Source organism: Lytechinus pictus, chromosome 8, assembly GCF_037042905.1.
Source record: "Lytechinus pictus isolate F3 Inbred chromosome 8, Lp3.0, whole genome shotgun sequence".
NCBI lineage: Eukaryota > Metazoa > Echinodermata > Echinoidea > Temnopleuroida > Toxopneustidae > Lytechinus > Lytechinus pictus.
In genome coordinates this window covers 34598301-34613419 of record NC_087252.1, presented here as the reverse complement: position 1 = coordinate 34613419, position 15119 = coordinate 34598301, and the positions used below count along the sequence as shown (strand labels likewise).

Below are 15119 nucleotides of genomic sequence, written 5' to 3'. Positions count from 1 at the left end.
AATAAGCGAAACTTCAGAATGTCATAACTTTCTTATTTTACATCCGACTTTGATGAAATTTTCAGAATTATGCTTGTATGATTTTCCTTTATATTAATAATAATAATTCAATAATCTAATAATAATAATAATAATAATAATAATAATAATAATGATGATGATGAGAATGATAATAATAATAACGGTATATTTAGCCAGGGTAGCCACTTCAGTTCCGAAAACTGTTCTACCAGCGGGCCCTACTATTATTACCCGACTAAAGGCCCGTTTACACCGCATCCGGCACGGCGACCGTGCACGGCATTCCGGCACGGCATACGGCACGCCGTGCTGTTTTCCAGTTTCCACTGCCCCACGGCACGGCAATAAAGCCGTGCACGGATCCCGTCTAGCAGGCAAAAACCGTCCAATGTACCCATGAAAACCCAAGGCAAAGAACTTGAAAGAAGCCTGCTTCAGGCGTGGCAAGAAGTAATTTTTAAGGATTTTCGTGTATCTATGTCCCATGTCTTGAATTCCACCAAGAAGCATCAATCTGACGGACTGCTCATTGGACAGACACAAATATTCTTTGTTATTCACTCATATCTATACGGGAATTGATCGTTCTATTTAAATGTAATTGAATTTTGTCATGATTAATCTTTTTATTTTACACTTTGCTTTCCATACTTCACTTCCCATTTCTATGCCATTGTCACCTGTTCATCTCATTCCTTACTCCTTAGTTTATATATCAGATTCTAATGCCATTACAACTCCACATGTTTCTATTGTCTTCTCATTTATATTCAGAACATTCTTCTTCATTCATGACCTCGTGCTCATTGGTTCACCTTTCACCCTTAGTTCTTCCACTTTTCTTGATTCTTCTATCCTCTCTGTTTCTATTAGTTAAATTGGTTATACGAAATTATTTCTGAACATATTTGAATACGGTATATTATTTGTTTAAAGGTCAAATCCACCCAAGAAAACTGTTAATTTGAATAAATAGAAAAAAGTCAAACTAGCATGATTCATGCAGAATCGGATATAAAAAGTTATGACATTTTAAAGTTTCGCTTATTTTCACAAAAGAGTGATATGCACACCTCAGTGATATGTAAATGAGACAGTTGATGTCCCTTACTATTTCTTTTTTTTTTATTGTTTGAAAATTACAATATTTCATTTATTTGACAATAATGACCAACTTGACTAAACCAATGCTAATTCTACATGTTCAGGGAGGAATTAATTGTTGTTTCTCTTGACAATGAGAAGAAAATTACATTTCATATTTCATATAAATAAAATACAAAATAAATAGTGAGCGAATGACGTTATCAGTCTCCTCATTTGCATACCGATCAGGATGTGTATATAACTGTTTTGTGAAAATTAAGCGAAACTTTAAAATGTCATAACTTTCTTATTTTACATCTGAATTTGATGATATTTTCAGTGTTATGCTTGTTGGATATTTCTCTTTTATTCAAATCAACTTTTTTGTTGGGGTGGACTTGTTTTTTAAAAGCAATGCCAAGTGAGGTCTGGCCCAATAAATAAGAGCAACACTGGACTTCATTTTGTCGACATCTTTATTTTGAGTTTAGTTCAGCTCCAAATATATTTTAGGTTCTTCAGCAATCTACATTATATTTGTTGTTGAAAAAAAAGTGATGCTCATTAATTTATTACAGAAAAAAATAATACGAGATATATAAACAACAAAAAATGCATGGGGCGTCAAAAAATTTCTTGAAGATGAATGTATTCTTTTTATTTCACAATCAACTTTCTTTTGTCAGTATTCTTCATGTCCAGGGGCCCATTTCAAAAGTACTTTAACATTATGGCAACTACCATGGAAACCACAATTATAATTGGATGTTGCGCCATATTAAAGACAAAGTTATGATAGTTGTACCTCTCTATGAAACAGGCAACAGGAGTGTCATTGCCATTCTGTTTAGAGATGAAATTTTGTTTCTAACATTTTGTCATATTTCAAACAATCCTAGATCTCTGTTTCCAAAATAAAACATTAGTCCAGAAACGTTCCGTCCAGTACCCATCATTTTTATTTTCACAGTAACTGGTTTCATGTGTTGATATTTGATAGTGCATTACTAGTGATCATGTTAATACATGTATTTGCATGAACCAAATTTCTGTGATGTGCAAAATGCTCAACTTCTCTTATCTGTGAACAAATCCTGATTTTAAATTCAAGTATAATTTAAGAAATAAATATATTTTTAATAAATGGTGAACATGCTCAGACGATATTTTCCAGATCTACAAAAGAGGAAGATCATAATCCTTCACAATCGTAATTTCTGCAAATTGAGACTGACTTGCAACTGTAACAATGGGAGATGTACATTGGCGGTGGAAGCCAAAAAATAAAAAAAAGGTTATCAACTAAAAATTTAGGGGGGGGGACCTGTCCCCGCTTCCGCTGCCTATGGAGATGTCAAAGTGAAAAATTCAAGTGGAAATTAGAATAACACATTTAATGGTGTCGTTGTTTATAATACGATATCAGTCATTAAAGTTGTAGATTTCCTGCAAATGATTTATTTCATATGGATTTATCATAAGTAATTCAGATGTAATCATATATACACCGCTTTTAATTTGTTGGTGATGCTGCATGTCTGACATTGCATCTTTTATGTTACAATCGAAAGAGTATTGAGTGATGTCAGAGCATAGAGCTATTAGCTCCATGTTCAGAGGGAATAAGATATCAGCTCTCTTTTTAGCGGTGGAGCATAGCAAGTTAGAGCATTTTCCGTTAACTTTTTTTTTAATCTACGAAACATATTTGGATTCTTAAATTGTGAGATGTTTATAACATCAATAAGAATCGACTTGGAGTTAGATGACACAAAAACTTTAATTCCTATAGTAGTATGTTCAATGTTCAGACGACCGAAATTTAACCTCATAGCAATGGAGCTGGCATTGAGGTAACTTTTACAGTGTGGGACAATGGGGGACAAGCTGGAGAAAAATTTATCTACAGTTATGTTGTCACCATGACTATCAGTGCTTTGAAAATACTGCAACATTGTGTCCTCGATTTGAAGTGAAGTTGGGACTTGAAGACTGGACTGATGTTGCGGACGTGCCTGAGGATGATGACGAGGAAGACTGACCCACGTTGTGGACAGATGTCACCCACCATTCTCCTGCTCAGTTTCTTCCTGCTTGGTACAGGCTTCTCCTGGTGTGTCCACATCAAACACAGGATCCAAGATTGAACTTGTTCTGCTGACAGAAAAATCATATGTTCAAATTTATTTCATATGTTTTACTCATAATAATGAATACTAAAAAAATCGACTCTCATGTACCAAGTCGATACAGTTTGTCTGTTCTTTACTTCATCTTTAGTTTTATTTTATTATATTATATTTTTTAAGGGTAATTCTCTGAAGGCAAATGGCTCTCACTTCAAGGAAATGCAACAACCATTAACCTGTACTATTTTACACAGGTAGTCAAGTACAAATATGATAAATCATATTGAATGAAAATGTGGATGTATAATTACAGGAAACGGGTTAATGTAAACATGAGAGAATGAGCCAATCATCAATGTATAATTCAAAATGATTTGTATAGTTTGTATGAGAGCGCTCATATCCACCCTGCAGAGTGCACAAAGTGCAAATTAATACCATAGCTGTTGCCTGACCGTTTCCTGTCAGAACCCAGAAACTAAACCTGGGTTAAGTGAAGCACAATATCAGAATTCATATTTATAAAATACATTTCTTTGCATGAATTCAAATTGATATACACATATTCTCTCTTCCCTGGGATAAGAAAACAAAATATTGAATATCTTACTCTCGATTATGTATGTGGGGAAGTAGGAATTCCATTGCCTCACTGTACTTGTATTTACGTGCTGCATTTGAGGGAGCTCCGTCACCACTCTTCCTCTCCATTTCTGTCGTTTTTTAGGAAGTTGTCCCTCAACTCGCTACGTCACCTTAAAATAATGAAAAAACAACACGAAATCTAATTCCTATAACCTCTGAAAATTTTCATTTCTGTTTATGACTCATTTCAAGCCCTACCCACCCCCCCCCGGAAATATTTCAATGTGAAATTGGACAACATGCTTTTGATAGTAAACAATTTTGCCTCCATTTTTTTGCTTGTAAAAGTGACGTGATATTTATATTACGTATTTGTGAGGAGGGGTTGGTATATATTTTTTGGTCCACATCACAAAGCAAGGTCTCTTTCTGCATTTACATACCCTTGCTCTTGTGTCTCATTTAATTTGTTATTTTTTTTAAACACCAGACTATTTTACACATGTGCAAACAATTTCAAAAATGGCCATAATGACCAAAACTTACCATTGGTATTCATTGAATTACAACAACCAGAAGTTAGCTACAGTTGTTAGATTGTGAACTTGATTTGCTTTCAAACATCCACATACAAATATAACTCTTTTACATTGTTCAATATTTTTCTTCAAATTGATAGTGAAAAAATCGTGAAGTTTGAAAAAAATTAATATGACGTAAAATTATACCAACCTGAGATTACAAGCTGACGCCCAATGTCATGTCATACATCATTTTTTTACTTCTGTATCCTTGAACAGCTCCAATCTCTTGTCATACAGGAATGGATTTTCCTACACTTCTAGGATAAGGGCTTCCTCCATGTTGGTTATCTGTCATGCAACACATTCCAAATAAATTTTGTTAGCAAATAATAATAATAAAGGTTTAAAGAATTGCAAAAGCGATTAGTGAAAGGCCAGTGCCCAATCAGCAATTTCTTACATTTACATTGTAACTGGCAGGCTTGCTGATCAGGGTCCAATTTTTATAATGCACAAATAGAAATTCTCCTAATTGAAATGATTTTGCTTACCGGTAGTTGTAGAGAAAAGTGATCGTCTAGAAATTCCTTCAAGAGCTTGAAATAATTATTTTTTATCATTTGAAAAGTACATGTAAACATAGGGTCATGTTAAGAAAAAAAAAGATAGAGGCACAATTTTTTGCCTCCATGAGAGCCTATAAGCTAAGCCATATAATGTTTTTTTTAGGGATGAAATGTTTGTTGAATAAAATGTCAGCAAATTATGTCTTCTCTGTATAGTATACGTACCCAATCACTTCAGCCCCCCCCAAAAAAAAAAAAAAAAAAAAAAAAAAAAAAAATAAGAAATAAACCAATGAAAAAAGAATGAAATTACACAAATAAAGCAATCAATTTTTGGAACAGAAATGTGCAGATTTAAAAGTTATGCCAGCACACAAAGGACATATTTCATATTGAAAAGGGGTCACTTTTGTTCTGGGGGATTTCTATTTCGGGCAAACCAGTGCCAACCCAAACCCCTTCCCATCGCCCCACGATTGAGCTGCCCCTGAATAAAGGAAAGTGCGCTCATTTTAAAATCCTTTACATAATAACAGACTGACAATTTTTGACAAACTAGAAACAATAACTTTTTTTAATGCAAGTTCTCTCCAAAATTATAGTAGCCTAAATTTAGTGACTAGGCCTAGACTCTATATTTCAATGAAAACAATGTCTAACGTTAATTAGCTAAGCCTAAGTATGACGTCATATGGGGAGGATTTAGAGTCTAGGTTTTTACATTATTTATTCGTAGGCCTAGGCTTTTCCAGAGAGTTTGTGGGAAATAACTAAGTTAGCCTTACTCCTTAGCCTTCCACCATTTGTTTCGATCTAGAACAGATCGACCAGAGGGTCCCACAAAAATATGGTCAAACTGAGCAATCGGTCTAACTTCTTTCAGTTCAGGCTACCCAAGTTTCACCACTCCAGATCCCCTCTTATTAATTCCTTGCCACCCTCCTATCTGCCACTCTTGCTGCTGACAAAACGACTCAGTGCCTAGCTCTCATCTATTATAGACCCTACTACTAAAACTAAAGTACTACTACTACTACTAGGCTAGGCTAGTCTATATCTTAATATAAATAATTCATCCCGGAATTCATCATATTCGTTCAGAGGTCTAACTTACATGTACTAGTGTTACTAACGTTAGACCTATGTGTAGACTCTAGACTACTGAGGCCTTACGTTAGACCAACAACGTACAGGTCTAACTTTTGTTAACGTTAGTTATAGGTCTACCTAACGTTAGATCTAACTATAACTTAGTAACGTTAGGCCTAATGTTACTGTTAGTTAGACTCTACTAAGTGATTAAGTCTAAATTAAAGATAAATGCCAGTTGTGGTAACGATTTCAAAATGAGTTCGTACAGTCTACAGAATCCAATGAAATGACCACCAAAGTGTCTGTTTGTATAAATAAAAAATATGTGCCAAAGGATTCCGGAAGAAATTGTGTAATTGCTGAGAAATTAGCAAATAAGCACGGGATTTGGGTCAAGCGTCGGGCCGACATTCAGAGCAATAATTTTTAATAGTACAGGTACACTGTCCCACGTGCGCTTATCTGTGTTGGTGATCTTCAGTATGAACATTTTTCAGCGTATAGATTTCAAGATTTCACAAAGTTCAGTTCATGTAACTGTACCAGATCTAGATCCTCGATTATATAGTGACAATTAAGCTCGGTTTTACACACTTTCTCGTGAAATCAGTGTTTCCTGCAACTACTTTCATTTATCTTTAGTTTAGGCCAAGTCCTAACTTTTTTAGTATTAAAATATTAGTAGGCCTAGGCCTAATTACGTTAGGCCAGTCTAATTGATTATCGAGTCTAACATTAGGTATATAACGTTAGATCTAGATGTAACTTAGGCTAGGATAAACATCTAGCCTATCTAAATTAGATAGGAGCCTATATCTTGTTAGAACTTAGACTAGAGTTAGACCGAGTCTAAGCCTAGTATAAGGCTAAGCCTAAGCTAACTTACGTTAGATCTTCGTTAGATCATAACGTTAGGCCCTATCCCAGGCCGGCCTTATATTATTTGGCCTTATTTTCTTGTGCTCTACTTTCTGGGGCTCGGTTCTACAGTATGCGAAATGACACTTGTTCTTAATTAGTTGCTTACCAGACCAAGAATTGCAAGATCAAGTCCTCCTTCAGTCACCTCTCTTCAGCTCAGCAGGTAATACACGTAGACCTACGTGTATGTGCGATTTTGCATTTAACACGTAAACTCCCATAGACTATCACCGCAGGCGATTTGTCGCTTGATCAGAAAATATGTGGGCAATGACGTAATTTATCTGGACTTTGATTGGCCAGAAGTGAAAAAACCGTGTGCCGTGCTCTGAAAATGGCTTGCTGATCGATCTGCAAATCCGGCAAATTACGCCGTGTTGTACAATACGGCACGGCACCGTTGAAGTGGAAACAGTTTCATAGGATTTAGTGGGGATCGATTTTTTTTGCCGTGCCGGATTGCCGTGGTGCCGTGCACGGTCGCCGTGCCGGATGCGGTGTAAACGGGCCTTAAGCCATTCACTTCATCTGGGTCAAGTGCAGCACACTGTGCTGGATGAATTCCTTACTAAAGGAAATTACGCCATGGCTGGGATTTGAACCCACGACCCTCTGTTTCCGGAGACTAATCCACTGTCAATCGGATTGGGGTTGCCCTCGCCACTAACCCGTCTCTGTGGTCTAATGGTTAAGGCACCGGCGCGGCGTTCTAAGCTGGGGGCCCGGGTTCGATTCCCAGCAGGGACATTTTAGGGCAGATAGCTCTGATGAACCTTGATTTAAGCTACGCCTACCATTTTTCTCTTCATTTCTTTCACTAGATATTTAAAATACAAGAGGTGCCAAAGCTGTTGTACAAGTATAATTTCTCACACTTGTATGTGTACATGTTATTTCCTCTAATCATTGCATCCTCAATTGCGATAAGCAATTGTCTCGGTACGATAAAGGACTCCGTTTTAATTTGAAAATCTCCTTTAGCCATTTGCTGCACCTATACTATTAAAATTCAAACCAAAATTGTGGTTATGTAGATTGAAAACCCGCTCAATGAATTATAAATAGATACAGGTATATAAGGAACGATATTAAGAAATGCAAAATACATGTACAATTAGAAATAAGAATTCAGTGGCCGTGTTATGTGTCAGACAATGCAATGTCGACCTGCACAAGTTCAAACATACTTTGATCGTCCAGAAATTATTAATCAAACGATGCTTTTATCTAACAAGGGTTCGGGCTAATTAATGATTAACTTTGCTTGTTAGATAAATCATTAATAATAGTTATATTTAGGGATAAGAACGTGTCTTATATCACATCGCAGGTGAACTTTTACTCCATTATTTTAGCAAACGTATTTTGGTTAGCCTCACTGGAAACGGCAGAAACAATTAGAATGTGAGTATAAACACTTGATATTATTTCATATTGGTTATTAAAACCATGTCGGATTATGCGTCACAAGATGTAGGGAAAATATTTACTATCACTGAAGGCGCCACAAGCCTATGTAGGGAAAATATTCACTATCACTGAAGGCGCCACAAGCCTATGTAGGGAAAATATTCACTACACGTACGTGCAGTCGCCGCTGGCTAACGTCAGCTTAATGGACGCCGCCATATTGCCAGATTCAGGCAGATTTGGCCCGCGCCCTCTCCGGCTAACGCTCGGCTAAAGCTCGAACGCCATTCACCCATACACTAATTCCCCTTGATTACCGTTGTTAAAAACCTCTGTCAAATCTTTTCCAGCATTTTTATGAATTAGCGATTGATGTTTTTCCGTTTATCAGATATCCTTCATTATACACATATTTTTTTCATATTTATAACATTTTTATTTTAATCACAATTTTAGTCCAAACGCGGGTCAGTTTTTGTTAACCCACGTTGTTTGTGCATGCCCACGTATAGCCTTACGCGTATTGAAAGGAATGATGTTGGGTCGAAAAACAGAATTGTTATTGTTTGTTCCTTGTTTGTTGGGGATGAAACTATGATGGCGACCAGTCACGTTTGACTGTACCGCCAAATAGTTAAGATTAATTAATTAAGGTCAAGGTGAGATAAGAGAAATGAGCAAGGGGCATTGTGGTGGGGGAGGGGGAGAGGGAGAGAGGGGGGGGGGGTTACGAGGGCCGAGTGGGGATACAGTTTCATCATGCAGTACAGGGCGTCGATGAACACTTTTATTTTTTTCTCCAAAATATGGAAAGTGACAGAATAATCAGAAAAAGGTTGATTGGTTCTGATTTTGAAAAAAAAACCAGAATTTATCAAGATTGCTGTTATTCTTCATGGTTGTAGAATTTAATTTAGTTTCTCTGATAAGTATAATTCTTTCAAACAACTCAAATTTTGATTAATCGTATTTCATTTATTTCACTCTTTTCTTTCGCCTCGTTTTTTTTTCTTCCAAAAAACCAGGGAGCTGAAAAATATGAGAGCTAGAACCTAAAGATATGGGGTAGCTATGACGTTGGAGGGGGCGCAGCCTCATGCACTTGCAGATCCAAATCAATTTTCACAGGGGACAATTAGAGTAGCCCCTATTTCTTTAATATTATTTTTACAAGCAAAAAGAAGTCAATGAAGTCATCAGGCCACCGACAGCTGCCTCGTCAAAGGGGGGGGGGGCGGTCGATTATTTTGAGTATTTTTTTTTTCATTTTGTCCTCAATAAGGGGGGGGGGTTCAATTAATTCTATATACACTTCTATTGTCTTTATATATGGGGGGGGGGTCTGCTACTGAGCATGTTTTTAAAAGGGCTTAATAAGGGGCTTAATACAACAGAAATTGTACGATTTAATACAATAAAATGTATCATCGAGGTTAATACTAAATTAATACATAATTAATAATTGTTTTAATTGAAAATGAAAATAATAAAGGCACCCATAGATCTTAACATCTCATAAATACAGGCCTAAACCTGTATTGGAAGTTGAACAGGCATAAAGTATAAATGTTTAGCTATATAGCTGATGCTTTGATCCCGCAACCAAATAATGTTATCATAAACTAGTAGATGTTATATCAGTCATGTCAGTGGCGTAACAAGTGAAAATAATTGAGGGTACTACGATATGGCGTATCAGGCAAAATTTATAAAATATATAGTTGCAAGCAAGCGACATAAGCATAATTTTGACTTTTGGTTACAAAAATCCAATTGAACAATTTCGCAAGATTCTCTTACCTTTTCCTTTTTTTTCTTGTTCGTGAATTGGGGGCATGCAAGACCCCACCCCCCCCCCCCCCATACAGCACCACTCTTTGTTGTCACTGTCTAAAATTTGATTTAAACTTTGACAGTTTGAGAATTTGAATTTCTTATCTAAGTAATCCAAAGGGATAAGACAAAAATATTTGCAGATTACTTATTTCAAAGTATTTTTATACCTATAACTCCCCAACTCTGCTCTAGCTGCACTGCACGTTGCCTAACGGCCTTCCACCAAAGGGCCATGCCGACTCGCCCCGTGAGCAAGTGACCGCGTTCGCGTAAGTTCACCCGAAGCCATGACTGAATTCTGACCATAAACATCACCTAACTAATCACTCTCTGACAATATTTCAAAGTATCTTTTATTACAGTCGATCCTTTGGGCCATTAAACGATAATATTTCCAATGTTATCATGACAAACAATTTTAATGAGATAGTGGCATTGTAGAAAAAACAAATTTATAAGCACGAAATGGCACCAGATAAATCATCAAACATACAGCGCAGCGTTCGGGACTGGTGAGTGGTACGGCTCTCTTGGAGTTTTCGCCCCGACGAATTCGGCGAAAACGCTACCATTGCGCCGTGCGAATGTTCAATCTGCGGCTCTCAATCAGAGACTTGAATGTCTCTTTTTGCATTATCGAAAATGTATCATAGACTTTGTTTGATTTGTTTACAAGTAAGTTGCACATCCGTCGTGATAATTAGGAAAATCCATGATGTCTTCTTCTAATTCTGTAAAAATTACCTCTTCAAAGTGCCTGTGTCAGAAAATTGCCGGAAATCGTAAAAACTTGCCTAAAATGTCTCTTTTTGAAAGTTCATCCATGGTCTGGAAAAAAATGTTATAATTTATGTAGACGTATACCGTAAACAAATACATCCTCGATCACTGAAATGAAGTGTTTGCTAAGCTTTTATATCTCAGACCGCGTTACCATGGCAACTTGGGAAAACCTTTATTTTTTACTAATAAAATTCTGGTTTTAAGGGTCATTTTAGAGACATAAAACTAACCATATTTTGAAGTATTGGGTTTAAATTTCACATAAAACTGAATTATCTATGTTTATACTTTCGTATATGAATATTCATATTTCTTGTAGAATCTTAGTTTTTGATTGGTCAATGTTTCAGTCATGGATAATAACTGAGCGTTAAAAAATCTGAAAATGCGCATTTTATCGGCAACCAACAAGCAAGATGGCGGAACACATTAAGTTGGCGCTATGCACGTACGTGACTATCACTGAAGGCGCCACAAGCCTATGTAGGGAAAATATTTACTATCACTGAAGGAGCATTCAGAGTTGGTTGGATACTTGGCTGAGAATGACAATTCCCCTAGTTATTTTTGTGTTGCATTTTTTTTTAAATTCTGTATAATATCAATATTCGTTGAGTAACTTTCCTTCTTTGGTTCATTATAAAGTCACATAGGGTACATTAAATTACTCTAAGAACTAGAAAAAGGGTTTTAGTGTTTTAAAGACAATCATCCATTCACAAAACTCTTCTATTACTTACGTATACCTTGAAATTTACCCTTAAAAGATTCCCTCAAGTTGCTAAGAGCTTTCACTCTAATTTATATCTCAAATTGTGTGTAGCATACTTTGAGGACTATTCTGTATAAGAAATACGATTCTGAACAATTTAGTAACAAACCAATTTATTATTTCGACATGAATTGCTACTTATTCCATAAGAGTAACCCTCATGTTATTTGATTGATATACAAAACAAAAATAAAAAGTGAATCAGATGTATCTGTAACTTATTCAAATGAAAATTGGTTTCACCGATATTTGTTGTAATATTATTAACTCCTTTCAAATCGAGAAAGACTAAAATTTTCTCATAGTAGTTCATTTTTGTACCACATTTCTATATTAAACGCTTTCTATATTAAAAATACTTATAAAAGAAAATGAAACTTTTGATAAGCAATTCTTAACGTGGAATATCTATCTCCATTCATTATTTTGGTGGAAGAGTTATTCCAATCTCCAATAGCACCAGAAGCTACGGTTGTCTTAGAAATAGATGTACCCCTTAACACACTTTGTAGTTTTACTATATGTGCCAAAACATTTGCAATTAAATAATTTCCTTTCTCTTTCTTATTTTGTTATCCATTACGATTATAGTCCGTATTCGCGTCGTGGTTTCCATCGTCAGCAGCTACAATGTCTGAATTCAATTCTGAAAGCCACACATCAACAACTCATTTGAGAGCTCACCATGACCACGGTATCTTAAACAAATCGACTGGAAGTTCTCCTATGGAGCAAATCGCTCAATGCAGAAAGGAAACAAATGCTCATCTGGAATCGATGAGGAGCGACATTGATTCGAAAGTCTTTGAAGACATGAAATGGGCAAAAGACAGAGAACGGGAGGAAGAGGCTAGAATTGACGAGGAAATTGATGAAAAGAATCAAAAGCTTGAACAAATGATCGCAAGCCATGGGTGCATGATGGGAAAGAGCATTAGGTTTCGAAAAATCAACAGGGAAATAATAAAAAACAACAATGATCGAAAACTAAGACATACTAGGAACAAGGAAACTACCCAGATAATACAAGACCGCATTGCTAATAGACAACTAGAACTTCAGTCTGAAATTGAAGCCATAGCAGAAGAAATCGAGCGAAAATTATGTGAGTTGGAGAAATCGTGGCAGTGCGATACGAAAGGAAAAGAGGACAGAGTACAAGACCGTGGGGAACTACCAACAAGCGATGAGAATGTCAAAGATGTACAGGCTAAGGGAGCAGAAGGAAATGGCGCACCAGATGACAAACTAAATAGAGACTCTTTGGACACCATTAATCGCATTATCGCAGATTTGAAGTTGACAACATTTGACAGGAGAGGGTATTGTGGAAGAATTGATGGATATGAAGGAGAATGGAGTCTCGTTGATACCATCAAAGTCACAGATAAAGTCAAAGACCCTAGTATCATAGGCCATATAGACGAACTTGTGATTATTTCATCTACGAATGATGACGTATTTGGTTGTGATACATTCTCATTTGATGTGCGCACTAAACAAAGTCAGAAAGTGTTAACCAGTGAAGGTTCACGTTGGACAGTCTCCTGTGCTCTTCTGAATGATGATAACATTGTATGCGGAAACTATTATGAAAATGAAAAGGATTTCAAAGGAGACACGTTGAGTGAACTCGTCAGAATATATGACAGGCAGTGGAACCTTATCAAGAGTGACTTTTCCATCCCCCGCAAAGGTGTTAAATTCTTCACATGGGCAGAGGTTGATGTTTGCCAGAATGGGATGATCATTGTTGAACATGGAAGGGATCCTACAAACGTCTATATCATGAATCCATCAGATGGTAGAATTGATTGTTCTATTCCTATCAAGGATATGATGATGCGCGGTGTACTCTTTACAGGACACATTGTCTCTCATAACTTGCCTGCCAACAGAAAGCTGTTCAAAGTCAACAGACAGGGTTCTCAAACCGAAATCCCACTCTGGGAGTTCCCTCGTCAAGATGATATCTGCAACATCTGCATCGATCATCTAAATGACGCCCTCTACGTCGTATCATCTGATCCTGGTTACCACTATGGAAACATTGATCAGATGACGGACGATGAAGAAAAGAAAAAAAGAGTAGGGTCATTTCTCATTTTACAGGATCTCCCAATGCACAATAGGAAACGGCTTCTTAACGGATCGAAAGTAATCGTGACGTCATCAGGAAAGGTTATTGCATGCGATGGTGAAAACATCCTTGTCTTCCAAAATAAATTGAAATTGTAAATCCAGCACACGAATCTTCAAAATACAAGATATTTGCAATCCCAATACGGCCAAGATAAAACGGTGGAGCTCACTGATATAATTATAAATAATTCAAACAAACCCTTTGGCGTTCCATTTTATGTTTTCGAAATATATTTTTAAGATATAAAAGGCAGTACATGTGTATATCCCCATGGTCACTTATACGGTAATTAGTATTCTTTCTTATTTGTTAATTTTTTTTTTATACAAAAGTACATATTGATGAAAGAAATATTACGTACATCACGAATTTCAGATGTTAGTATTGAACAAAGAGGAGGAAACAAATTATAATCCATCGACCAAATCATGTGATAAGAACATTAAATTTTAATAAACGGAACATGTTTCAAGGTTCACACATCATCATCATCAGACTAAAATCATAAACAGAGTCATTGGTATTTATACATTTTGGATATCAGGAAAATTTTACTTTCGGAAATAAATAAATATGATATTAATGTTGAAGTATCCTGATAAATGTTACTTGACTGCAATCTCAAATTCATCAAATAGTATTAATATCTAATTATTTCTATTAAAAAAGTGATTTCATAATAAAAATTCAAGTAAAGGTATTTTTTAAGAGTGAAAAGTAAAGCTATAACGATATCTAATTGTTTAAAGATTCCCGTAATGTTTATTTATTGTATGCTTATGACATATACTGTCGGGATCCTTCAGGAATCTTTCATGTACAGAGATAGTGTAGAACAAAGGATAGGACTATAAATAAATATATCATTCTCTTCACTAATAGTCAACTGTTTTAAAGTTCAAGTTTATCCTATATATTTCAAATCCAAACATTGAGGATTACAATCAAAATATAGAATTACAAATTTTTACAAAATTATTTATCTAACAAAATTTACATTGACAAATTAACATTTATAAGAAAACAGTATTTCTAACATTCTAACATGTATTTTAAATGAATACATCCGTTGATATATGTAGCATGTAGGTGTGGTATTGAGCCCCTTTTGAGTTGTAATATTACTGGGGTAAACATTAACAAGTATTTCATTTACACTTTTAGTTTCTCCCCTTACACTCTACAAATGAGAGGGTTTGAAGGGGTTAATCACCCTTCAAAGGGCTGAGGAGTTATAATGTTGGATGGAAA

General features: G+C 35.8%; 1 protein-coding gene and 1 long non-coding RNA gene across 3 annotated transcripts; one reads left to right on the top strand and one right to left on the bottom strand.

Moving 5' to 3' along the window:
- Window positions 1–1565: 1565 nt before the first annotated feature.
- Window positions 1566–7128, bottom strand: LOC135155161 (uncharacterized). Of its 2 annotated transcripts, none has more exons than XR_010294508.1 (4): window positions 7031–7128; window positions 4554–4693; window positions 3847–3991; window positions 1566–3264 (listed from the first exon to the last, which is right to left on the bottom strand). It is a non-coding gene; the product is annotated as an uncharacterized LOC135155161 (long non-coding RNA). The 2 variants fall into 2 exon arrangements; XR_010294509.1 differs by having other exon boundaries at window positions 1566–3261.
- A 1136-nt stretch (window positions 7129–8264) lies between these two features.
- Window positions 8265–13963, top strand: LOC135155287 (uncharacterized). The gene is made up of 2 exons (XM_064104233.1): window positions 8265–8328; window positions 12317–13963. Exon 2 carries the CDS (start codon window positions 12356–12358, stop codon window positions 13961–13963), a length of 1608 nt encoding a protein of 535 aa, XP_063960303.1. The 5' UTR covers window positions 8265–8328; window positions 12317–12355.
- The last annotated feature ends 1156 nt before the right edge of the window (window positions 13964–15119 follow it).

Bases quoted from the DNA above. Each gene is read 5' to 3' on its own strand.
- LOC135155287 (XM_064104233.1), top strand. From the start codon at position 12,356: ATGTCTGAATTCAATTCTGAAAGCCACACATCAACAACTCATTTGAGA.